The 26,900-nt window shown below is 45.0% G+C and overlaps 1 protein-coding gene across 2 annotated transcripts in view; it reads left to right on the top strand.

Annotated features, from left to right (window-relative positions):
- The window catches only part of INTS9 (integrator complex subunit 9), a 79,224-nt gene extending 54,333 nt beyond the window's left edge, over positions 1-24,891 (top strand). For both annotated transcript variants that reach the window (XM_073335636.1, XM_073335635.2), the window contains 6 exons: positions 3,240-3,411; positions 6,394-6,518; positions 8,044-8,211; positions 19,355-19,453; positions 20,880-21,017; positions 23,403-24,891. In XM_073335636.1, the coding sequence (XP_073191737.1) occupies positions 3,240-3,411; positions 6,394-6,518; positions 8,044-8,211; positions 19,355-19,453; positions 20,880-21,017; positions 23,403-23,579 (879 nt within the window). In that variant the 3' untranslated portion in view covers positions 23,580-24,891. The remainder of the gene's footprint in view (positions 1-3,239; positions 3,412-6,393; positions 6,519-8,043; positions 8,212-19,354; positions 19,454-20,879; positions 21,018-23,402) is intronic.
- The last annotated feature ends 2,009 nt before the right edge of the window (positions 24,892-26,900 follow it).

The following is a 26,900-nucleotide window of genomic DNA, read 5'->3' as shown; positions in this document are numbered from 1 at the left end:
TTCTCCCCCCGCCCTCTTTTTTTTTTCCTGGTTGAATAATTAGAATGGATCATTCCAGAGATTATCAAGCAACCAGGTGTTTCTCATGTGTGCGAGGTCTCTAATGTTTTTATGTATGGCCTGCAGTCATACTACCTCAGGCCATGGTTTTATCAGATATCACAACTTGGAGGAGGCCTGGTCAATATCTTGTTGGGACCTCCATGAAGCACACCGTGCTGCAAGGAACAGTGGTGGGGATTCAGTAAGTGGCAGCCTCTTGAATCAGTCCTGAATGAATGCCCCCATACTTGATGATTACCCATTCTGTTTGTTCCCTGAGGGGCACCTGGCATTAGCCACTGTCAGAAGATCGGACACTGGGCTGGATGGACCTTTGATCTGATCCAGTATGGCTGTTCTTAGGTACTGTGCTGGAGGATACAGTGCTGCTGGAGATATAAAACCAAGACCCAAGACATTTGTGATCATTTAAAGAATCTATGGCCCTCATGATAAGCACAAGAAGCTGCTTTGAAGGTGCTCAGGGGCTTGGAAGGTGGATTAGTGAGCAGAGTACAGGTGAGATGTCCAGAGTCGCACAACAAATTAAATGATCACATAATCTTGAACAATCTAGAATTTGCGTACATTTATAGAGATACATTTGACAGTACATCACATGTGTATGCAACTAAACATATGCAGATAAAATAAGCCAGGTCTTTGATAATCTTCTGACTTAATGGTTCCCCCAGTGCATAGCAAAGCTTTGAGTGCTGTGTGTAAATGTTATAATAGACTGGGAGATTGTGGAGCTGTGTACTAGTGGAGTGATGTGGGATCTTTGGAAGAGAGGTATTCTATAAATGCCAGTCATAGGAATGTCAGTAATTACTGCAATTTTCCTGGAGCCTTTCCCTGGCTCTGTGGCACATCACAAATCCACTTTGGTTTCCAGAGTAGAAATTCCACACGTACTCCACTGAAACAAGATTTACAACTTCAGGTTTAGGATTTTGACATAGCTCTGACATGTGCCGCAGTTAGCTTTTGGAACTGTTTCCCTATTAGATTCCGATCATTTACAGGATAAAACTTGTTTTGCGTATTGTCTGCTAAGCATCTCTGCAGCCAGCTCTTATTACTGGAGGCAACATTCAGATTCCAAATATTGCACTCCAGATGCTTCAATCAGAAATCTTTACCAGCTTAATTGTAGGAGTGTTTGCAAGACTGAGTGCATATTAACTGGCACAGCAGTCATTGGGTGCATTATTTAAATTTTCCATTTAAAAGCTGAATTGGAATTTGATATTATTGTCAAGTTGCAGGAGGTGGGGTGCCTCAGACTTGCATATTGCAAAGACGTGGAGAAAGTCATAAGCCCTTTCTCTATGATGACGTGGTTAATTCTCTATGATCCAAGAGCCCAAGTGGCAAATCTGATGGACTGGACCTGCTTGAAGTGTCATCCTGTACATCAGACCCCAAAGATAGTGCTGCCAGTCAAACCCTGCTTGTGATCCATTTCTGTGCTGCAGTGTAGTGTTACATTGCTTGTGCGGCAGCAGGCAGGCAAACCAACGGCCAAACAAATCAAAGACAAAATTGTGCCAGAAAGCCCTTTTAGAAGAAGCTGAAAAGGGGGGACGGTGGGAAGTGAGAGAAGAGGAGAAGGTACTTATTTGTGCAATGTGTAGCCGGGCTTCTTTCCTAACCTGGAACTGAGGGCAAGTTTCTGTGTTGCGTCAGTACTTCACTGACTACAGGTTTCTTGACCGGTTGCAGTGTTCATTGCTGCTGAACCTGAGTAACAACAAGTAATCCAGAACTTGTAGGTGGATGATGGTTTTTATTTCTTCTTCAGATATTGTGTACCCCATAAGTGTTGATGATCGACAGCATGGGCATTCATGTTGCTTAGCAGTACAAAAATGTGATCAGTGCTGCCCCAAGAAGCTTAGAGTCTGAGTTAAACATAACACGGCGAGAGATGATAGATAAATAAAAGGGAGCTGAGCTCTGGAAAGGCAAGAGTTACAGCACTGAAAGACCATGAGATGCTTATTTTAACACACTCTTCCTCTTGGTTTCTCTTCTAAAATCGAATGTAATACAATGAAGACCGGTGTCCAGAATGAAGGTCTTCGGCTATAAGTCATGGTATGCAAGTTGCCATTCACTCACAAGCAGGATTGTACAGGATTTCTGTAGAATAACACAGATGCTTTTGGAAATTGTGCTGTGTTGCAAATTCCTACCACCTGAATGACTGCTACACTTGGCAGCAGACAGCACTGTGTGTTCAGGGGGTTCTAAATTAAGAGCCCCCGCTCTTTTATATACTGACTGGTGATGGGGCATATGAGTATGGAGAGAATCTAATCAGATTGTGTCCAGAGGATACATTTATTTATTAAATCCAGTTTCCTCCCAACACTGTGGGCAATTTGGATCCTCATTTTACAGATGGAGAAACCAGAGGCAGTGGAAATAAAGCAAAGCTCTACTCTGAAAAGTGCCTTCATAAACTTTGCACCATCTTACTAAGGAGATCTGTTCCCTGTGTGTATTCAGTCATAGTTGGCTGACCTTCCTTTTCTTCTTAGGGGAAAAAGGAATTTTTACTGCATTTCTTTTAGTCTGGCAGAGCCAACCTATCTAAGAGAGGGCAAGCTGGAGTCTGTTCCTTCTTGTAGCTCATCAGAAGAGTTTCCTGTGATTTAAATCTGTTACATCTGAATCCAGTAGTGACAGATGTCGCTGAGGGCAGAATCTCTCAGCATTAACTTAACATGCAAAGAACCCACGTTAACTCTCGGACCCCCATAGTGTGTTCGGTGGGACAGCAGCTAGAAAGAGCAGCTTTTTACCAGTAAACTGAGGTCACTTTACTCTGGAAATCATTGAGAAGCACTTCACATGGAACCTCTGCAGAGCCACACCTCAGAATAGTATGACAGGAGGTCAGGAGCATCACTCTGAAGTTCCCAGCTCCAGTCCTGTGCTTGGCTCTCCAGACACACCTCCCTCAGAACGTTTACTGCAGCACTGACTCAATGAGCTCAAGTCCTATGGAATATATGGGAGTGAGCCGGGTAATATATTATAAATAACCAGCCATATATTCGGGTGAGGGTGCGTATTCATGTGTGTGTGTTTGTGTCTATGTATATGCACAAACACACAATAATATAATAATAGCCAAGCATAGATATGCAAAAAGTTAGTAAAGTCTCATTATTATTTTATTTCAGCTCATTCAGACAAATAAACTGAAGCATTATCCCAGTATCCATGGAGACTTCAGCAACGATTTCAAACAGCCATGTGTTGTGTTCACTGGACATCCCTCCCTCAGGTTTGGGGATGTGGTGCACTTTATGGAACTGTGGGGAAAATCTAGCCTTAACACTGTTATATTTACAGGTAAGTCATAAGTTCTTGTTGGACCAGATTCCCAGGGCCTCCCTCGTTCCCCGGTTTGATGACTTCAGTAGGAGCTTGTTCAAGTGAGGCTCTCAGGACTGACATCAGTGACAAATAATTTATACTGCATTTCATTCCCGTTAGCCCTGCATAGCCAGTCCTTGCCTTTTGTAAGCAAGATCTTTGTATGTACTGCAGTAAAATGCCTTCAAGAGATCAGTTCTTGGATGAAGAGCAGTTGGCTCAAGCTGAACCCTGCCAAGACAGAAGCAATGCTGATTGAAAAAGGGAAATGCTTTGATGAGCTGGCCAAGACTTTGTCTTCAACTTCCATCAAAAGCATACAGCCCTTATTCATCAAAGTGGTACAAAACCTCAGGGTCCTCTCAGACTTCTTGCTACTCTGGGCTGACCAGGTAGACTCAGTTTCCAAAATGCCTCCCTTTACCTCCAGCTTGCTAGGAAACCTCATTCCTACCTTGTGGCCGGGGACCTAGCCACAGTGATCTATGAGTTGTCACCTCCAGTCTGGATTACTTTAGCTAACTGTATCTGAAGCTGAATGTGAAGATGATACACAGGTTCCAGCTTGTCCAGAACGGGGCAGCCTACTGTCGCCCTGGCTCAGGCACTGAGAGCAAACCTGTGCTCAAGTCCTTCCACATTCCCACAGTCAGCTTCTGATGCTAGTTTAAGGCCTTGGTCCTAATTTTCAAAGCAATTAATGGATCAAGCCCCAGCTGTGGCAAAGGCTGATTGTGATCTATGAACTACCGAGACAGGTGCATTCCTCTATGACAATGCAGATCCCAAAGCCCAGGACAAAGCACATGAGAGCTGGGAAGGAAACATCCTCTGAGGAGAACAATCTTCCAGAGGTGATTAGAGTTTGACCATCGTTAAGAAATGTTGCAAAGCCTTCCTCTGTGAGAGAGCCTTTCCACCAACCCTGCCCCAAGCAGAGTTCTTTCCCTGTATTGGTAAAAGTTCTAGAGACTCTGTTTTTTTCTGTGGAAGGTGCCCTGATACTATGGTGATGGGTGGCAATATCAAACACGTAGATAAAAGGGTAAGGTCTTGGGACAAGATCAAAATAGGGAGAGGAGATGGGAGGCTCTGTAGATGGTCACGTACATCCCGGTTGAAAAGGCAGGACATAGTCCCCATATTAAACAGACACTACATTTTGTCACTAATGAAAGCCAGCAGAGGCCTATTTGGAAGCAAAGCATGAGCCCTCCTGAGTGACTGGCTGTGGGTTTTTGTACCATATTCAGTGTTATCTGGGTAGTCACTCCATCATTAACTGCTTTAGCCCTGATTCCAATAGCTGACAATGCTGCCATATAGGAGCATACCACTTTGGAAATACCGTACCTCACGCCTATTCCAGACTTCTTCATTTAGGGCCAAGTTCTGATGTCCTTACGTTGATTAGTACCTTACTCCACAGTTAGTCCCATGGAAATTAATGGAACTACTCATGCAGTCAGGTATTACCCAACATGAGCAAGGGTATCGGAATCTGGCCCTTAGTGAGAAGGTGTTTCATTCTGAGCCTTCCTGCGAGGAGAAGCAGTTGTCCCGTCAGATACTAAAATGGAGTCATTCTGACATCTGCAAAAATAGAGTAGGTTCTCTTATTTATATAGCTGCTTCACAATGCTATTAGGAGACCCTAAAGCTGGTGGCCAAAGCTTGGCCCTGACCCAGCCTACCTGAGGCCTCCTGAGATATGCAGCATTGCGTCTGCTATGGTTTCTTGTAGTGAGTTGAGTTCAGTCAGGGTGTCATTGACAGCCCTGCGAAGAACAGCCTATTCTCAAAACACGGGTAGGGCAGTGATGGAGCAAGCTTTTCCACATCCTTCCACCAGTGTTCCCTCCAGTGAGATTGGGGCACAACCCAGCATTGTGCCTCACTGCCAGATTCCCTCCCATTGTTCTCCACAGGTGCAAGTAATGGTGGAAGAAGTAATCCACAAGAGTTGGGGGTGTGTTTGTTTGGGTTTTTACCACCATGTCTCCTAACTCTGTTCTGAACCGGTGTCAGGGCTGTACTTACACTTCTGCAATTGTTACCCGGGTGGAAAACTATGGATCCGAATTTTACTAGCGCAGACAAGACCTAGGAGTGTGATGGAAGTTTGGGGAAAGTTTCTGGCTCTCTTTAAGTACATGCCCAACAAGAATGCCAGTTAGTACCAGCCATTGTGGGTTTAGTGAGGAAGCACCGATCCCCTAGAAACTAGTTTGAGGTCACTACCAAAAATCACATATAAGCTGCAGAACAGCCATCTGATGGCAACAGCTTTCAGCCACTACTACCTGTGCTAGAATGCACTGGTAGCATGGGGGTAAAAAAGGTGAATATCCTATTACGAGCTGCCCTGAGTTATCCAGTTCTCTACAGATCCACTAGGGTTATGGTGGAATATGTGGTGAATAGTTCCTTATTCTTCCATGAGTCTAATACTGACACCCAGCCTAAACTAAAAGGAGTAATTATGAGGAAAATGGTGAAAATGTATTTCCTGAAGGTGATACTGATGCAAAATCATCTTCAAATATGAAGTGTTTGTGTTGGATTTTTGTCAGGCTGAGAAACCAGGCCACTCAGGTGGGTTTGTGATACTGAAAAATGGTAAATTGTGCTCTCTTTTTTTTTTTTTTTTTTAGGATCTGATTAAAACTAAGAGATGCTGTTTTTGTCTTGATTAAATTTGTTATAGAAAAAGCAGGCAATAATGCTTTCAGATGAAATGGTGCTGCTCTGCTGCTTGATTGAGCTAAGACTAATTGTGGGCATAATTTTCATCAAATTAACTGAAAATAACTGGGGGAGAAAAAAGAGAAATCCATAAGTGAATTAACATTGCCAAATGACAGCCCGTCTAGACTAGGGTGTGGTGATAGGGAGAGGAATTTTGGCAATATTCTTGAGACATCAAATATCTTCTGCATTTTTTTCCCTCTCTTCCAGAGCCTGACTTTTCGTATTTGGATGCACTAGCTCCTTATCAACCTCTGGCTATGAAATGCGTTTACTGCCCCATTGACACAAGACTGAATTTTATTCAGGTGTCCAAGTTACTCAAAGAAGTCCAGGTAATGAAATCTCTCTTGCCTTCCCTTTATGTTTATAAACCTACACCCACCCACCCAATGGATACTTTCACTGTGGATGATCTTTATATCAAAGAAATGACTCTTTGTGTTTTCTGGTTTTGCCAAGTCTCTATAAGAGAGCACACAGCATATGCCTCCTCTTCTAACAGCCTGCACTGAAATGTGTACAAAATGGCCACCAATCTCCAGACAGTGGACTTTAAACATTTAACGGCTCACTATGCAAAGTAACAGTAGGTATGTAGCATAAAACATCACACATTTCCAAGATTGAGCCTCTTAGCAGTTTATAAACACAATCATTTTTCCTGTTGAATCTTTCCTGCTTGTTTAAATGTGCCCTGGATGTGTGTGCTAAGTATTTATGTCCCAAAAGTACAAGGTGTGCTGAGATACCTCAGCTTCATTAACTTCAGTTAACTCCACCATCCCCTGGTCCCTCAGACCTATAATCACAGCTTCCTCTTTGATACGGACACTGTACTTTCTGGGCCTGCACATCCAGGTCATATCCAAATCCTGCTGCTTCCTTTTTTATCTCCGGCCAGACTGCCAGAGCTCTTGTTCAGACTGACATCTCCCACCTTGGCTACCACAGTCTCCTCTTCAGTCTTCCCGGCATTCACCTCACCCCACCCCTTTCTATTCAAAATATTGCTGCTAAAATTTTCTTCCTGGTTCATTCCTTCAATCATGTTACCCCCACCCCTCCTCCTGTTGGGTTCTTCTATTGGCTCCCTCTTCAGCACATCCAACACGCACGATAGTGTGAAGAGCTGTGAAAGAACAACATCGCAATGTGAAGAGATGATTGGCTATCTTCCCCTTCACTCCATGAATGATGGCAGATTCCACTGTTCGCTTCTTCCACCAGCACCTTCTTCCATGTTGCCCTTCTGTGTGGCATGTCCTCCTCCTCTGATCAGTTCTCACAGACACTGCCTTGTCCATCAGACTCACGCCTCTACCATGACCCCTGTAGTAAACAGCCTATTAGTGATCTGTTAATATATCTAGTTTTAAAAAAATCTATGAAGCCTCCAAATTGTCTGTTTGGCTAATATATGCAACCATATATTCCTCCTACTGTCACCCTTATCTTCCCACTCTCCACTCCCTTGTATTCTACAGCCACCTGTGGCATTTTGTCCCTATTTCAAGTAAAAGGTTTTTGGGACTGTCTTCAGTTTTGTTTGTACAGCACCTGGCATAACTATTGACATTTATTTGTATTCAAATGCTGCCTTAGGACACCAGTCAGGGTCCACTGTGCTAGGCACTATATAAACACATAACAACTGTCCCAGCCCTGAACTGCTGACTCCAATCCTGATTAAGGGCGTCTAGGTGCTACTGGAACACAACTAAGGTATATTACTAATGTACAACCACGTTACAAACCTTATAATTGCAGTGTCAGTACTTGCATTATATACACCTTCTAGGGCCCTGCACATTGACAGTTGGACGTCTATCTTCACCACCATCTTCTCTCCTCTTCTAGCCTCTCCATGTGGTTTGTCCAGAGCAGTACACCCAGCCTCCACCCACCCAGTCCCATCGCACAGACCTGATGATAGACTGCCAGCCGCCGGCAATGTCCTACCGCAGAGCAGAGGTGCTGAGTCTCCCGTTCAAGCGGCGCTATGAGAAGATTGAAATCATGCCAGAAGTGAGTGACTAAAGGAAAACAGCATGGTGGCCCCTTGCTGTCTAACACCACATTGGTCCTGATGCTCCGTGTTTGTAGTTTCTTCAAACAGAAAGGTGTTACACATGAGACTTATATTGCATATGAAGGTGCAAAGCACTTCCCACTAAGCAGAATGCCAGAATGAGAGGTACTCATGAGAGGGTGTTCACAGTGTGAATAACTTAAGGTTGACGGAATCACTGTGGGAAAACTAAAAATGTTAATTATCCTTTGCAAGGACGTCACACTTCAAAGCACATCATACGTATGTTAATCCTCTGTGGACCCCGGTGAGGTTGCCAAATACAATCCACATTTAAAAGATGGGTAAACTGAGGCACTGAGAAACTAAATGATTTGCCCAAGGTCTCACGGTGAGTCCGAGAGAAAGCTGAGAATTGAAAGTCAGGACTCCTGGCTTCTGTCTCCTGCACCACTTGCTAGAAAAACCCTCTCCTTCTCTTGTGAAATCATGTTAAGGCACGCTAGCAAATGGCTTATTTAGTGTTAACAAATGATGATTCAGTAAACGGTCTTAGAGTCCAATAAGTTAATTGGTTGCTTATAACCATATAACATATGCTCATAGACTTTTTAAGGCCAGAAGGGATCATCACGATCATCTAGTCTGACCTCCTGCACATCGCAGGCCACAGAACCTCACCCACTCACTCCTGTAATAGGCCCATATCCTCTGGCAGAGTTACTGAAATCCTCAAATCATGATTTAAAGCCTTCAAGTTACAGAGAATCCACCATTTACTCTAGTTCAAACCGGCAGCTGACTTGTGCTCACCACTCTAGAGGAAGGCGACCACCCATCCCCACCCCCAGGTCTCTGTGAATCTGACCTGGGTGAAAATTACTGGCTGACCCCAAATATGGCAATCAGTTAGACCCTGAGCACGTGGGAAAGACCCAGCAGCCAGAAAGAATTCTCTGTAGAGCCCTCCCAATCCAGTGACCCATCTCCCCTGTTGAGGATATTTGCTAATAGCAGTCACAGATGGGCCATATGTCATCATAAGGCAGTCTTATCAGACCATTCCCTCCATAAACTTATCAAGCTGAGTCTTGAAACAAGGTAGGTTCCCCCCGCCATTACTACCCTGGGGAGGCTGTTTTAGAACTTCACTCTTCTGATGGTTAGAAACCTTTGTCTAATTTCAAGCCTACGTTTACCGAGGGCCAGTTTGTTCTTATACCAGTGCTGATAAGGCCTCAGTTAGAGCACTGTGTCCCGTTCTGGGCACCATGCTTTGGGAAAGATTGGACAAATTGGAGAAAGTCCAGAGGACAGCAACAGAAATGATTAAAGGTCTAGAAAACATGACCCACTAGGAAAGATTGAAAAAATTGGGTTTTTTTAGTGTGGAGAAGAGAAGAGAAGACTGAGGGGGGACATAAGTCTTCAAGTATGTCAAAGTTTGTTATAAGGAGGAGGATGATAAATTATCCTCCTTATCCATAAAAAGAAAAGGAGTACTTGTGACACCTTATAGACTAACCAATTTATTTGAACATAAGCTTTCGTGAGCTACAGCTCACTTCACTGGATGGAGTTGTATGCTCAAATAAATTGGTTAGTCTCTATAAGGTGCCACAAGTACTCCTTTTCTTTTTGCGGATACAGACTAACACAGCTGCTACTCTGAAACCCTCCTTATCCAGTGAGGATAGGACAAGAAGTAACAAGCTTAAATAGCAGCAAGATAGATTTAAGTTCGACATTAAGAACAACTTACTAACTGTCAGGGTAGTAAAGCACTGGAACAGACTACCTAAGGAGGTTGTGGAATCTCTTTCATGGAGGTTTTTAAGAACAGGTTAGACAAACACTTTGTCAGATATGGTCTAAATAATATTAGTCCTGTCTCAGTGTGGGGGATTGGAATAGATGACCTATCGAGGTCTCTTCCAGTCCTACATTTCTGTGAGTCTCCATTCCTCTGATCATCCTAGAAGCCCTTCTCTGGAACTGTTGCATTTAAATTTATCTTTCGTAAACAGGGGAGACCAGAATTGCGCACACAGTATTCCAGATGAATACTACTTATGCCTGTCACATTGATTAATAATGTATTAATCCTATAAACTATGCACAAACGTACTCTTAATATTAAGTGACCTGTATTCTAAGAGACATGATGTTAAAATAGTCTGACAATACAGTCAGCACAGATGTGTCCTTGGATCAGAGGTGAGGCTGTTGACAAGCAGGGTATATAACCCCATGGAAATGAATTAAAAAAGAAAAGGTCTGTTTCTCATTGGAGGAAAAACAATACCGTTAGCGTTAACAGAGGATGCAGAATTACATGAGGAATGGTACCTGAGTAACAAACCGCGATAAGCCAAGTTCTACAACTGCCACATCATCTGTGTCCAATTTGTGCCTGAATTCAGTTTTGTGAGTACGCAACCGCCTGTGAGATTATCCCTGGAGTCGAGGATGGGTTTTTAATTGAAAAATGTACTCTCAGATGCAACTTCACTGTGGCATGTGTATTTGTTGGAGCCATTTGCATATTTATTGGATCCTGTTAAAGCCAGGGCTAGTAAAATGTGACGTATGTTCAGGGCTGTGACCAAAACAAATCTTGTGTTAGCAGAGTGATAGTCACCCCCTACGCAGAGAGCCGGGTCAAGACCTAGGGAGCATTTAAATTCTGCTGTCCAGTCCTGAGGCTTCTCTTCAAGCCTGTTGTAGTAGTTCCTATTCCTTGGCCTGGCTCTGCTCAGGGGGCAATATCACCTGTCTCTGAAAACAGCGAGGCTAACAGCAGAGTAAATTTGCAAAAAATGTTATTCAGACGTTCTTGTGTTTTAAATACATTCATTTCAGAAAGAGGAAGGATGGCCCACTGGTTAGAGCACTAGCCTGGTACTTGGGAGACCAGCATTCAAGTCTCTTCTCTACCACAGACTTCCTGGGTCAACTTGGGCAAGTCACTTAGTCTCTCTGTGCCTCAGTTCCCCCTCTGTACAATGTGGGTAATAGCACTGCACTCCCTAACAGGAATGTTGGGAAGATGAATACACTAAAGCTCAAATAGTATGCTGATGGGGGACGAGATGACTGTGAGAGAGAGAGAGAGAAAGAGATGCCAGCTGTGTTTGTGTTCCTCAAATATGCTGGCCCACAGGTTTATTGGCAAGAATATTTGCAGAAACCGCCATCTTTCTCTTCCAGCAAATACCACTAACTATAAAACTTCTATTCACACCAGAAACCTGATTCAAAGCTATTTGTCCATTCAGGGTATGGACACGTCCTGTGTGACCAATTGGAACACCGTGAGGTTTAAAACATGGTTGCCAAGTGCTTGAAGCCATCTACTCGGGAGCAGCGCTGAGGCTGAAATGGGTTCATGTGAAACATCTGTCGTAGTTTTGAAGCACGCCTGGCTTCTGGGAAGCGTGATCCTTTGCAGAATATTTGTAAACAGAAAAGAGGCCAATGGAATGGATAAACTGGTGTTTATGAATAGTTCACCCAGCCTGGGGTCCAAATAGGAACCCAGAAGATAGTTCTGGAAAGGACCTCCCAGAGTGTCTAGTCTGTTTGTGTGGTGCCAGAGCTATGCAATATTTCTCACGCTGACCTCCCTGAGAAGGAGCCAGCCTCTTCAGGGAGACTCTCCAGCCAGCCCAGGGGAAAATAGTGAGGACAGGAAGAAGGGGAGTTATAATGATTGAGCTAGTCCACACAAAGTACCAACAAAACTCACCCCCTTTTTGGCAGCCTCAGCAGAGCCCAAGAAACTGAATGGACCATGGAGACTGAATTCTCAACATATCCCTAGAGCTGGTCCCTCCAGGTCAGGTCGGAAGTACACTGCTGGGGGTGGGATGTGAGGAAACTTGCTCTGTTGACCGTTAACCAGTGGAGAGAGGGCTTCAGTCTCCAGAGGAAGGATAGCCTAGGGCTAAGGTGCTAGGTGGAAGTTGGGAGATCTGGCCTCTCTACCTCCCTCTGCCACAGCTTGGGGCTTTCTTTGCAGTTTTTGTCCTGCTTTAACCATATTGGTTTAGAAACTAGTATAGTTTGAGGTACAACTCCTAGCCTGGGTGCAGTGGTACCAGAGTAAAAGTGCTTTTACTGGTATACCTGAGGGAAGGAGTGGGGTGAGAGGGAGAGATTTAACTATATTGCATAAAATCACACCCCTGGATACCGCAGTGGTGAACTCCACAGAAAACCCTACTAATAAAGGACTGTCAATAGGGCCTCCTTCACCAGCACTGAAATGTTGAGAGAAAATATCATAGAAACGATTTTGTTTGTTCTCTAAATGAACGTAATGCTGGTGAAAGGTGCTGAATTGGCAGTGCTAAAGACTGAATCCTCTGGCCACCCACACAACAAGTGCATCTGCTGAAGGGGTTAACTTTATCCCCCTGCACTGCCAACGTAGCTCCAGGAGGACCCAGCATAACCACATGGAAATGAAATTCTGTCTTCCTGGTCCATTCAGTCTTTGACCGTTGAGTCTCGCAATAAGGATGGATGCCAGTTGGCACTAATCACAACTCAGTCAGACTGTGCAAAGCCTGACATCTCTTGTAATCTTTCCTTCTCCGTATTCTCAGCTATGCCCTCTAGTACAAGTGATCTTCAAGGATCATTATAGACTTCAAAGACCTGGGAGGAGGGGAAATTACCTGCTATGACATGTATTTGTTTCACCCCTGCTCCTCCCCCTGCTTCCCTTAACATCGCAGAGAACTGCCCCCACTCCACCTTTCAGATTTTGTCATAGCCCCCTGCCTTTATGATCCTGTAGAAAAGACCAGTGTGTTGCTCCTTTGTTGTGCAGAGGAGTCATTAGTGAGTTGGTTTGGAAAGGTCTTCCCCTTGCACGGATGAATCATCTATTTCAGCCGGGGTTTATGCCAACTTCTCAGCCATGTGGAAAATTTCATTGTCAGAAGGTGCCTGCAACATCCCCATCTGCAGGGAGGGCCATGCGGGGCCAAAATCACACCAGCAGTGGTCCTGTAGGGTGGAAAATCTCAAGTGATGGTGTAAGTGGCAACACCACCTGCTTGGCTTGTGGTGAGTACCACCACCCATGTTGTGTGGAGACTGGACTGACGCAGGAAGGGGTATTTTACAGCCCCCTGCATCAACATTGTGAACCTGGCCTGTTATCTCTCAAAACGCAACTTAAACCAAAGAACAAACACTAAAACCTGCTCCGGAAAACACCAGTGTGCAAATGTCTGCCAGCCCTTTCCCTTTCTCTCTAGTACATTAACTTCCATAGACTTTCAAACTGTACAAAGAGGTGTGTCCAAATTTGTCTCCTGATTCCTTAACTCTCTTGTTAAAAGTAAAAAACCCATGAGTGATTATGGTCCCAGTAGCAACAGAATGGCTTCAGTGATGTGTGTGATGAATCATAGAATATCAGGGTTGGAAGGGACCTCAGGAGGTCATCTAGTCCAACCCACTGCTCAAAGCAGGACCAATCCCCAATTTTTGCCCCAGATCCCTAAATGGCCCCCTCAAGGATTGAACTCTCAACCCTGGGTTTAGCAGGCCAGTGCTCAAACCACTGACCTATCCCTCCCCTGATGAAAGGAGGCTTTCTGTTAAAACCATTTTCCTCCACATCCCGACCCAAAAAAGTCTTAGCTAACCACTCTAGGGTCAGATTCTGGTCTGTTACACAGGTGTGAATCCATGGCAATCAGTGGCGTTACTGTGTATTGAGATCACCTTAACAGAGAGGAAAATCTTGCCCAGTCAGACTTTTAGACATTAATGAGATTTACACTTAGTACAGCCTTTGTTCAACGGGTTTTTAACTCTCCAGTGGCACAAGGCTAGGGCTGGCTCTCCAGAGTATTATGGAAGCATTTTCACTTTGTTTAATTAATCTGTTCCTTTGAGCATCTGCATGTCACTTTAAAAAGGCAGCTTACTGGAAATTGGTAAGGCATTGTCTGTTCGTAGGAGAATGGGAGGGCGGGGTGGAGGAGGGGAAATGGAAAACATCTTCTGGAGCAAACAGATAAATTTGAACAGTAGCCTCTGAGCAAACAGTGTGACTCCAGTTTAATTACAATTTGAACAATGATGCCTATCACAAGACTCCAGCAGGAGGCTGTCTAATTGAATGAGGGCTGTTTTGTTTTTAAAATATTCTTCTTTTGTAAAGCTCATTGGGGTAAGGACCAGTGCTATTTGGATGTGTGTATGCACCTTCTAGCACAATGGGACCCTGGTCTTGGTTGGGGGCCTCTAGCAGTGCCCCAGCCCTAAATGAACTCCCCTTCCTGGGCACTTACCAGGCTGCTGTGCGGGCCCACCGCACTGGACCTATTTGCTCTTAAGTGACCCTTGGTCCCAAGCTGTACTCTTTCTTGGTTCCCTTTTTCTTCAGAAAGAAAGAGGGGGATCAATAAGGTACAGCCTGTCTCAGACCTTGTTCCATTGAATCTTATCCCTTCTGGGTAAACCTTCCTGTGTGCTCTCTTGTTTAGACCAGCCTGTTCCACTTGCAGAAGATGGGATAAAAGGGGAAGATACTGGATTGAAATTCACCACTCAGCAGCTGGGTCTAAGGTCTGGTCTACACTGGGGGGTGGGGGTGTCAATCTAAGTTATGCAACTTCAGCTATGTGAATAACATAGGTGAAGTCAATGTACTTAGATTTACTCACCACGGTGTCTTCACTGCTTGCGAGTACAGAGTCGATGGGAGAGCGCTCGGCGGTCGATTTATCGTGTCTAGATTAGACGCGATAAATCAACCCCCGCTGGATCGATCACTGCCCGTTGATCCAGCGGGTAATGTAGACAAGCCCTAACAAATCTTTCTTTGAGGGAAAACACTAGCAAGTAATGATCAGTTTCTCACAAGTGGGAAGCTCCTCAGGACACTCTCGCTGCAGTCCCTTCCAGCACTGGACAATAGACAGCTTCAGCTGATAACTTTTTGTTATCTCTCTTTATATATATGCATTAGTCTTTCATTTCTGTTAACTCTCCTCTCCAGTCAGTCCAGGTTTTCTGTTCATCCAAACCAGTTTCTTCTAGCTTTGTGGTTACTTTAATCATGTTTGTAGGGAAGACAAAAGTTAATCTGTGATGTCTTACACATGTGACTATGCTGTGCTGTAAAACTGTTTAAATCACGGGAGGCTTCTGTCAGGCCTAAATAAACCTTCACTATCAACAGAAGTGAAGTTGCCTATAAATTTAGGTATACCCAATTAGGGAGGATGCTAACTTTATATGGATGCAACTTCTAGGTTAAAAAGCTGAGTGAAGCATGTTTTGTGCATGGACTGGCCCTGGGGAGTATCTTGGCCTTGTGCTTATCTGAACTGAGGAGCTACAATTCTGGCACTTGCTGGGTGGGTGGGGAAGTGGAAATGATTGGCCAGTAACTAGCCTAAAAATTTACGACAAAAAGCTCATTTTATCCTCAATCATTGTGCAGCCCCTCGTTGGATTCAGTGGAATTCTGTCTGCGAACTAAAGGTAGTGCATGGCCTGAACTGAAGTCCAATGACCATTTTACATGAGAAAGGATAAGGTAAAGATTTAGGATTTGACCCTAAGCCTGCATGTACCTTTATCTTCCATGCCAACAACTGTAGTTTGGCCATCAGCAATGTTTGATGTGCCAGATCTTGTTCAGTTGTGGAAAATAGAATCCCAAGCGAGAGATTCGGCAGCAGTGTTTGCTAAGAAGTTCCTTATGCTGCAAGAACTTATGCTGCCATCTATGTGTAAAAATCACAGTAGTGACACTTCCAAAAACAAATCTCTCTGCAATTCTCCTAGTTCACGGGGCTGCACTCTGGCACGACACTGGCAATTTTACTCTTTTATGGATTGATTCTTTTTGGTAAAAATTCAAATGGAAACAGACCAAAACACAAAAGTAAAGAGCGTAAAACTAAACCAGATAAAAACTGCAGCAAGCCACCCTCAAACCTGCCACCTCCCAATCTAAAGGTTGATGACATTAATCCCCAGTGCTATACTAGTATTGATTCTTCCCAGGCCTCCGGCAGTATGAACATGGAAGGAAATCAAAACACCACCAATGTTTTCATGTTAGTAACACCACCCAAGTGCTAATCTGTGTGTAGGGGGCTGATCAGTATAATGCTAGTGCTCAGTGTTTGTGTTTGTGTTTTTCCATGGCTTCCACAATGCTAGCCCATGCCGCTAGGGTTGAACTAATGACTTTGAAGTAGAACTTTCCTCCTCGCTGCATCGCTGGGTGTGACGTAATAACCTTCTGTTTGGGTCCCTAAGCTTAAGAATCGGCCAACTCTTGATCAATGGAAGATGAGGCAGTATCGTAGAGAGAGTAAAAATGAATGCCTGCTGCAGAGCAATGTTGACTGTTAATGGCTCAAGTGTTGCAATTTACTGTACACGTGGATAATACTCACTAGAGGGGAATAGCAGAGTGCTTCAGTGACAGAAGAGGCACTCTCAGAACTTTCATACAAGGTAGCTCCTTTCACTTAAGAATCTCTTCCTTTACAGTAGTTGTCACTTTTCATTGTGTTCTTTATTAGAGCCAGTTCTGTATTGATTCCACAGTGCAAAGGGGCAAGGAGAGAAAGTGCCTTCGATCCCTTCAAAGTGCAATGCATTACACTGCTGCAAGCATTGCTATTTTTAGCTCTGAGGCCAAATCTGAAGCTGTGACTGGGAATGTACTGCTTTTCTTTTACATTTTCCTACTGAGGCCTATATGAGTGTCTGTTATTTTCCAGTAGAAAACATCAACCCATCCCTTTTTAGGCCGGTGTTCTCAAATTTCTTCAGAGGATGGGCCACATCTTAATAGTGACACTGGGTAAGATTTTCAGAAATGTTTAACGTTGGCCTAAATGCTTCCATTGTGAAGCCAGTGGTAAAACTCCCGTTGCTTCACTGGGAGTGGGGTCAGGCCAATGCTGAGTGCTTTTAGAAATCCCATGCATCGCTTCTGTTCAAAATTGTATGGATCATGGCCTCTACCACTTGCAATCACGTCACGTCCTTGCAGCAATTGCTTCCATAGGAAAGTATATAGTACCCACCTCCTTGCACTGTGGGAAGGTAGCATGGTATAATGGTTTAAGACAGTCAACCTGCTCTTATTCCAAACTCTGCCAGGGACTTGCTGTGTGATCTCTAGCAAGGCATTGAACCCCTCTGGGCCTGGAATGGAAATAATCCCCATCTCTGTGAAATGCATGGATATCCTCGTCCAGTTTTTCATGCATGTGAAAAACAGTGTGTGGCAGCTGCTAGACCGCTTGTGTTCCCTTGCTCTCAGTGTACCGGAGATGCTTGGCTATAGAGGCCAGAAGTTCTGAAGAGCTCTGTTCCCAGTTAGGCATGGAAATGAGTGGCTGGAGTTTCAAGGGAGCTCAGCTCCCTGGATGCTAAGTCCTTCTCAAAATCTGGCCCCAGGCGTGGGTGCCGAGCAGAGGACTAGGCTCAGATGAGAGAAATCTAGTGGAGGCTGACGTGCTATTGCGTGGGATATGGGGGTTACTACTATGGGAAAACTGTGAAGCACATCCCTGCCCCTTCCAGTGAATGGTTGTGCTTACCTTTTTGTTACCTCTCTTGGGACCACCTGGAGTCCCAACAGCGTCTGAATCATCTTGGGCTGGCTAGGAGTTGGCAGCCTTTTCCATCCGGTACAGGCGCTCCCATCCATGCCTTTGGTACCTCCACATTGCATAACTGCAGTGCCCTCTGCTGCGCTACTCTTGAAAACTAAGGGGAAAAGTCAGTGGATGCAGCATATAAATACTCGTTCACGTAGTGCTGTTCCTGGCAGGGAGCCTAGAACACCTGTGCTCCAAGGACAGCATTGGCTTCCAGTTCGCTGGTGCAGGTCAAGGTGTTTCGTTCTGACCTCTCTGTGCGTTTATGGCTTGGGTCTGGCGTACCTCTTTTTCTCTGCCTGGGTGCTTGTGCTCACGAGTCCTGGATTTGTATGTTTAGAGGCTGCTGGCCAATCCCCCAGCTCAGGAATTCATTTCCCAACCACCTTGGTCGGGCAAGTCCTGAGTCTGCCTGCCCACTCTGCAAGGCCTGTCAGTTTGCTCAGACTTCCCCTGCAGAGATGTGCTCGGGGGGGAAGGGGGGAGTTGTAGATGGCATGGGGACATCTCTTTATACAGCGACAGTAAGTTTTAGATGAATATCAATATGTAGGTGCTTTATAAAGTTGCACCTGGGACGAGAGATATGTTCATCATATTTAAAAAATTAATATTTACCATGAACGAAAAAGTTTAACAGTCTAAAGTGACTAAAGAGAAAGGCCAGTGGGAGGCCAGAGTGGGTGACTGAAATTTGCCCCTCATGTCACTTCCTAGTTGCCCACCTTCTGCAAACCTCTGCATCCACAGTGCTGACCATGGAGCATTTATTGCCACATTCTCCCTCCAAACACTAGTGGGCCATGCGTATTTTAAAGGGTTGCCATTGACTGAAACTCGGACCCAAATCTAGGTGTTGAGTGAAAAAAGCAACAGAGGCACCTGCATGCGCTTTAACAAGCAGGTTCCAAATAAATTCAGCTTCCCCGCCATACTCTGCAACCCAGACACTAAGACCCTGAACGTGAACTGGATTTTATTTTATTTTTTTTTAAGAAAAGGAGGACTTGTGGCACCTTAGAGACTAACCAATTTATTTGAGCATGAGCTTTCTAAAGCTTTTCTTTTTGCAAATACAGACTAACACGGCTGTTACTCTGAAAACTTTTTTTTTTTTAGTGTCCGAGATGTAAATAAACAGCATGAACAATGGAAAATTAAACTTTGAGTGCGGCTAATCAAAGGTGTCAGTAACGTAGCTAAAATTAGGTGTCTCTTTAACGGTCCATTTCATAAAAGTTGCCCCTGAATCCCGAAAGCCCACTTCTGAGAGCGATACAAAAGTCAATAGCACTGAGACACAGAAGGGGAGAGAGACAAGGAGGGGGAATGCCAGGTAGGAGGAGTGCTCTGTCACTGCACCCTGGTCTGTGTTTGCAGTTCATTAGTTCGTGTTAAAAACATCAGGCTGCCAATTTAAATCACAGCTGGCTTGGTGGGAATTTAGAGATTATCACTTCCTAAACAAAATCCTTTGTTTCAGCTTGCAGATTCACTGGTGCCCTTGGAGATTAAACCTGGCATTTCCTTAGCAACCGTTTCTGCTGTGCTGCATACTAAAGACAACAAGCATGTGCTTCAGGTATGGTTTGATGGGGATTGGAGGAAACTCCATACACAGGGCAGCCCTGGCATCTGGGTCCCAGCTCTTCCCATGTGGCAACCCCTTCAACTGGCACCTGTGCCCACACTGCAGCAGATGTAGTCAGAGGCTCTCTCCTAGTGCGCATGAGCGGGGTGGGCTCCTGGATGAATTAGATGCGGAACTGAAAGTGGGCTGCTTCTAAATCTCCGTGCTTCTTTCATTGGCTGTGCGCCTAGCTGAGATAAAAGGAGGAGAGGGATCGTTCATAAGGAAAGGCCACAAATCACATTAGTGTCTGTCCCTAGTACAAGTACTGGGATCGGTATCATTCAGTCTTTCACAGTGGTCGGTCATGGAGTAGAAGGTAGATGGCCTTAAAACACTGCGGGGGGAACCCCCGTCCCCTAAGCGAATGAAATGCTCTGTTCTCCTAGGGGCAGATCATGCACCACAGCACTGGGGTTAGACTGTGAACTGAGGTTCTCCAATAGTCAGCTGGGGAGAGAATCTTTCCCCACTTAGGCTTACAGAAGCAGTTTCTGCAGCACTGGTTTGTAGAGGGAGGCAATGTCTAAACCAATGAAAGCCGGGCCCTAGCTCTTCGCAGAGATCTTTGCCCTCCTGAGCGCCTCCTGCTCATAAAAGAGCTGGGGTTTGTGGGCCACTCCTCGCCATCCCTGTCCCCCCCCACCTAAGAAAAGATCAGCAGTTCAGGAGCTACACTGTTCCTGGTAAAGAGGCAGTGGCATTTGGGCTGCTCTGCTCCCTTCCTCCCCTCCAGAGAAGGACCCGGAAGCTTCCCAGCATGACGCAGCACACTTACCTGGGCAAACTTTCTAACTGCTCCAGAGAATGCTTTTCCAGGGCCGGCCCATGCAAAATCCCTCCCTGTAGGTTGGCTTTTGTGATGCCAGTGAGAAGCGAGTTGACATCGTTAACACACACAACCCCCACACAATCGTTAACACACACAACTAGTTCCTCACTCAGGATTTGCCAGTGCAGCCTGACTTGTGTGTGTGTCTTCTGGGTTCGTAAGGGTGGGGACGGCCTCATTTGGTCTTGCACAGCACTGAGAATGTTATAGGCGCTAAGTCAATAATAATGGCATAAACCGCGAGGCCTGAATGTGCAAGAGCAGGTGCTCAGCACGTTCTGCACATTGGGCTCCTTTAAGGCGTCTCAAGACGGGCACCCAAAAACTGCTCATTGCTTTTGAAGATCCTGGCCTACCGGTGATGGCGGGCAGTGGACTCCAGGGTCAGTTTCCCTGTCTTCCCTTCAGAGCTAGAACACCCCCTTCTCAGCAGTGAGGGTAAAATAGTCTGCCACTCCCCACCACCTCTTACATTCATGCACCCAAGGTTACTAATGCTGTAAAAAGCTTTTCAGCTGGTCTGTTACTGTGCATTCTTGCCTTTAGCCCCCCCCAAAACCCGCACAACCCCCAGCCAGCAAGAAGAGAAAGCGGGTGAGTGACGACGCGCCAGAATGCAAACCTTTAAAGCCGCTGCTGAGTGGCTCCATTCCCATGGACCAGTTTGTACAGACACTGGAGAAGGTAATAACATGTTTCCTGTAGCATGGGAGGTTCAAATGGACTTTCCCAGAGCCCAGAAAGCCAGTAAAGAGCAGGAAAGGGGATTATCTACGGTGGTCCAAAGGGGTATAAAAAGACTGAACAGGATGAAGTGAAGAGATAATAGATACTGTGAATATGGGGGTGGGGGTTCTGCTGTCTGATGTATCTTCCCAAGGAAAGTGATAGAAGACCCTTTTTAGCCGTCATTTTAAAACCATGTTGGACAAATTACTGCAGGATGCCACTGTGAGGAGCCATCTGGCTTTCATGGGGAGACTAGATGGCCTGTCGGGTGTCGTTTTGCTCTTCTCTCACTGTACAAATACATTTGCCCCCCACCAAAATTTAAAACTTTTCTGAACTCTGGCTTTGTGCTCTGGACACCTCAGTAATGGTGTTTAGCCATGGGAGTTTGGCGGAGCGTCACTTAGCTCCAGAAGGGATCCCCGCTAACACAGTGCTTTTTAAACTGACAGCCTTAATTAATGCAGGAAGCCTCATAGCAAATTAACCTTCCTTCCTCTCTCTCCATTGCAATGTGTGTTATATATCATTCACTGGTTTCTGAGGTGTGGAAAGGGAAAAAAACTATCAAATGAAAGAGCCAGGTATTTAGCTGGTGGAGGAGTGGAGAGGTTGCTTATGGTGAGAATAGCACAGAGCTGAACTGGTAGGGAAGGGAGCAATGTCTAGGGGTTAGAACAGAGTACTAGAAGTCAGAGTTTAATTCCTGCACCTGCCACTGAACTGGTGTGTGATCCTAAGCAAGTCAATTCGGCCAAAAGTTTCAAAAGGGCAGATTAACTTCGGGTGCCTCTGGTTTTTCTTGAGGATGTCTTGCGATACCTAGGGGGCCTGATTCCCTCCCTTCCCCCAGCTGGAGGTGCTGAGCTCCCACAACTGCTTTTGAAGTCAAGGAAGTGGCATGTCCTTGGTGTCTTTGAAGATCAAGCCCTAGCTGTCTAAAGTTGGCACCCAAAATGAGTGGCCATTTCTGCACATTTTGGCTTTAACCTCCCTGTACCACAGTTTCCCCATCTATACAATGGGGATAATACTTAGACTATGTCTACACTGAACTTTCATCGGTAAAACTCTTGTCAGTCCTGGGTGTGAAAAAATCTCCCCGACCGACGAAAGTTTTCCTGACAAAAAGCGCCGATGTGGACAGTGCTTTGTCGGTGGGAGACGCTCTCCGGCTGACAAAGCTACCGCCCCTTCTTGGAGGTGGTTTTGTTTTGTTGGCGGGAAGCGGCACAGCTGTGCTGCTGTAAGGTGCACAGGGTAGACCTAGCCTCAGTGTTTATCCTAGGAATTTCAGCAGGCTTATAACTAAGAAGGATGAAGGATGAATTCAAACTGGAACAGGTACAGAGAAGAGCTACTAGGATGATCCGAGGAATGGAAGACTTGTCTTATGAAAGGAGACTCAGGGAGCTTGGCTTGTTTAGCCTAACTAAAAGAAGATTGAGGGGAGATATGATTGCTCTCTATAAATATATCAGAGGGATAAATACCAGAGAGGGAGAGGAATTATTTAAACTCAGTACCAATGTGGACACAAGAACAAATGGATATAAACTGGCCACTAGGAAATTTAGATTAGAAATTAGACGAAGGTTTCTAACCATCAGAGGAGTGAAGTTTTGGAATAGCCTTCCGAGGGAAGTAGTGGGGGCAAAAGATCTATCTTGCTTTAAGATTAAACTCGATAAGTTTATGGAGGAGATGGTATGATGGGATAACATGGTTTTGGTAATTAAATATTCATGGTAAATAGGCCCAATGGCCTGTGATGGGTTTTTAGATGGGGTAAGATCCAAGTTACCGGGAAAGAATTTTCTGTAGTATCTGGCTGATGAATCTTGCCCATATGCTCAGGGTTTAGCTGATCGCCATATTTGGGGTCGGGAAGGAATTTTCCTCCAGGGCAGATTGGAAGGCCCTGGAGGTTTTTCGCCTTCCTCTGTAGCATGGGGCACGGGTCACTTGCTGGAGGATTCTCTGCTCCTTGAGGTCTTCAAACTACAATTTGAGGACTTCAATAGCACAGATATAGGTGTGAGGTCTTTTTTAGGAGTGGTGGGTGAAATTCTGTGGCCTGCATTGTGCAGGAGGTCAGACTAGATGATCATAATGGTCCCTTCTGGCCTAAATATCTATGAATCTATGAATCTATGAACTAATGCTTACAGAGCAGTTTGCTACTTACGGAAGCTTTCAATCCCACATCATCTTGGTGTTCCAGAATTTGAGTGCAGAGCTGTGTCTTTATGGCCCTTAACACCCCCTCCCTCCCCCCAATATTTCACTGCAACTGCGTTCTAAATGTGAGCACTCTTTCTCCCCAATCCCCATCTGCAGCATGGTTTCAGTGACGTGAAGGTAGAGGACACAGCAAAGGGACACATTGTGCTCTTGCAAGAGGCAGAAACCCTCATTCAGATAGAAGAGGATTCGACACATATCATCTGTGACAATGACGAAACGCTCCGGGTCAAGCTGCGGGACCTGGTCCTCAAATTCCTTCAGAAATTCTAGCAGTTCCCCAACAGAGATCCTGCCAGCCTCTCCTGAATGAGGAAAACAAAGCAGGCCTGTGAGACGACAAAACTCCAGAGCAAATGTAACCGCTTCCCCTGGGGGAGACACAGAGAGCACCTCTCTCATTCATAAAGAGCCAGAAAACTTCTCCCACATGAGGGAAAGGGGGGAGTATTTTATATATAATTAATTTTAACCAACTTTTTACAACCTTTCAAACCCATTCCCTTGCTGTAAATTTGGGTTTAGAGCCCCTCGGTAAGAATTGCAAAATAAAACATATACTGTATGTTTTCATCCAGGTGAAAATGCTATCTAGAAACAAACAGCTGTCCCGGATTGCTATTAATACCATGGACCCTGATCGTCTGCCTGAAAATGTTCATTGCAGAAGTCTGTCCAGCTCATTACTGGATGGGCGGGAGGGGAAGGGTCTAGGTTATTTACTTTTTACCATATGTGCCCTCTATTTCCTTTTGCTCTGATTGGCCAGTTAAACCAGTCAGTTTTATTTTCTGATCCTTTCTGCATTTGCGCAATGCTGCAGTCACGTTTTCATTCCCCACACTGGGGTGGGGCGGTGGGATATTTATCATCACTTGAGGCCAAAAAATTTTTTAAAAAGATGGGTGTCTAAAACTAGTTTCTTGGGTTTGAAGTTAGGCACTTATTTAAGTACCCTGATTTCCCATCCGCCCTTGAAAGGTCAGTGCTCCTAGCAGCTCATGTTGAAGTCGTTGGTAGTTCAGAGAAACTGAGCTCCTTTGACCATCAAGGTACTTATTTGGGTGCCTAAATATGGACTTAACAGCATAACTTTAGAGGGAGACTTTCACAGGAAGAAAAAGAAGTTAGGACTCCGCTCCCGTTGTGCTTAACTCTTGTTTGATCCTTTTCAAAACCTCCCCTGTCAGCCTTCATTTTCAGAAATCTTGGCCTGAAATTTTAATAATCACTTGACCGATTCCATTCATATCCAGGTTTATGAAACTTTTCCCTCCTGCATGTGGGGGTCTAAACTCAATGAATACGGCCACGTTAGAAAGCAGCCAATTGATCGCATTTCACACCATTGTTTCCGAATGGGATTTTTGTATTTACTTGGAGTTGAAAAAACCGTAGTAAGAACGCTAAAAGCAGGGGCAGATTCTGTGGTTTGTCAAAGCACGTGCTTGCCCAGACCATATTTTGTGCAGGTATGCATGCGTGTGTACGTACGTACACTTGGAAAATACATTTGCTTTGTGGCCTGTAGGAGATGAAAACAGTATAAAAGCAGCTCCACAATAAAAAGTATTTATTTATGCTTGTGCAGCTTCCATACTGCATTTTCTACACTTTAGATTTGTGTTTGATGGGCTGGAGAGGCTCCTGCAGCTACACCTTGGCTGGGTGCGTGTCATGGCATGTGACAAATAGTGTTATTAAGGTGATAAAAACTGGTTTCAGTAACATTAATCCTAATAAGAGTTTACAACATTTGCAGTAGTTCTGCTTTTTTATCGTCCCTCTAAAATGGAATAAAAGAATTGGACATATTTCACCTTGTAATTAAATCTCCAAAAAGATTATTCTTAACACACAAAGGCTGTGTGATAAACTCAGCGCAGTCAGGGAGAAAAGGGAGGGAGCGAGTGTGGGGAATACATGAGTCCTTGAAAATGTCTCTCATCTGGGTAACTAAACCATCTCCAGCGCTGAGCCCGAGTTCCACAGTGTTATGTTTGAGACTCTTAATTTGCATTGATAATAGCAGGAGAATTTACCTGAGGCTTTAAGGAGCTGGATTCTCGAAGCTGAAGCTTTGCATTTGTGCTTGCTGAGTCAGCCTGGCTGGAGTGTCCCCAAACCAACTGCCAGCCGGCAGACAGGCCAGCTAGCCAGATATTAGTTTCCCCTTGTCACTGCCTATACTGTGAGTGATTTAGTATCATGAAATTAAAATCAAGGTCCTGCTGTGTAATCCCTAAAGGCAACGCCTGGGAGTTCAGGAGCAACAGCAGAGTGCAGTAATTAGCAATACGGGGATGTTAAGTTGGGTCCTGCTGTCACCATGACTAAGTGCAAGCAGTGAAGGAAATGGGTTTGCTGGGTGACGTAGATCTTAAAAATCCTGCTCAGTGTTGTGCTGGTGTCTACTGGAGAAGTGGAAGTAAATTCACTGTCTAGAATGTACATTGCGTGCTGTGAAATTGTTCAGTGTGTCTTTTAATTACAGCTGTGTCGTGCTTTGCTCCTGAACTGGATTCTAACCCCCATTTTAGGAGCCAGTATGGTAGGTAGCCTGCTGGTGGGGAGGGGAGGAGGGTCTATTCCTGATGCTTTCACACACTTGCCAAGTGATCTGAATGCTGATTAGCAGAGTCTGGGTACTTGCAGCTCCCACTGATGTCGGTTAGAGCTCTGGGTGCTCAGTTACTTGGCCTTTTCTTGTGCATCCATTTCACCACCTGCAACTTGGGGATCACGATACCCAGCTTTTGGTAAAGCGCTTTGAGGACTTTGGATTCAAGGTGTGGTTGGTTCAAGGTGTTATCCTTCTCCTATTGTATAAGGAGGGGAAGGGAAGTCTTGTTTGCTGAAACACAAGACTGGGTTCTGGCTCATCTTGCAGATTGGGGGAAAATAGTTCCCTAATCAAGTCATCTGCTTGGGGAAATTGTATGGCCTTTGTTATGCAAAACATCAGCCTCCAGCCCCATGGACGCTTCTGGCCTTAAAGTCTACAATGCTGGGGGCAGTTCCAGCCTCTGTTCCAGTGTGGGCGATGTTCTCCCTGCAAGGCCCCAGGGATCCTTTTCCCCCCTACCTCCTCCCCCACGCTGCCTCCTTGCTTAAGGTGTGAGAACTCCATAATATGTCTCCAAACAGAAGAACCTGCTATTAAACTTAACCAGGAATTGGCAAAAAGAAAAGGAGTACTTGTGGCACCTTAGAGATTAACAAATTTATTTGGGCAGAAGCTTTCATGGGATATAACCCTCTTCATCAGATGCATGGAGTGGAAAATACAGTAGGCAGATATAACTATACAGCATGTGAAGAGATGGGAGTTGCCTTACCAAGTGTGAGGTCTGTACTAACGAGGCCAATTCAATTAGGGTGGATGTGGCCCATTCTCAACAGTTGACAAGAAGGGATGAATATCAACAGAAGAGAAAATTACTCCTGAATAAAGACTGGGAGTGGCTGGGTCACTACAAAAAATAATTTTTTTGGCGTAACCTAGGGCAGTTGTGGAATCTCAATCATGGGAGATTTTAAGAGCAGGTTAGACAAACACCTGTCAGGAATGATTTGATAATATTTAGTCGTGCC

This window comes from Lepidochelys kempii, chromosome 3, assembly GCF_965140285.1.
Source record: "Lepidochelys kempii isolate rLepKem1 chromosome 3, rLepKem1.hap1, whole genome shotgun sequence".
Lineage (NCBI taxonomy): Eukaryota > Metazoa > Chordata > Testudines > Cheloniidae > Lepidochelys > Lepidochelys kempii.
This window is presented reverse-complemented; position numbering and strand designations above follow the sequence as displayed.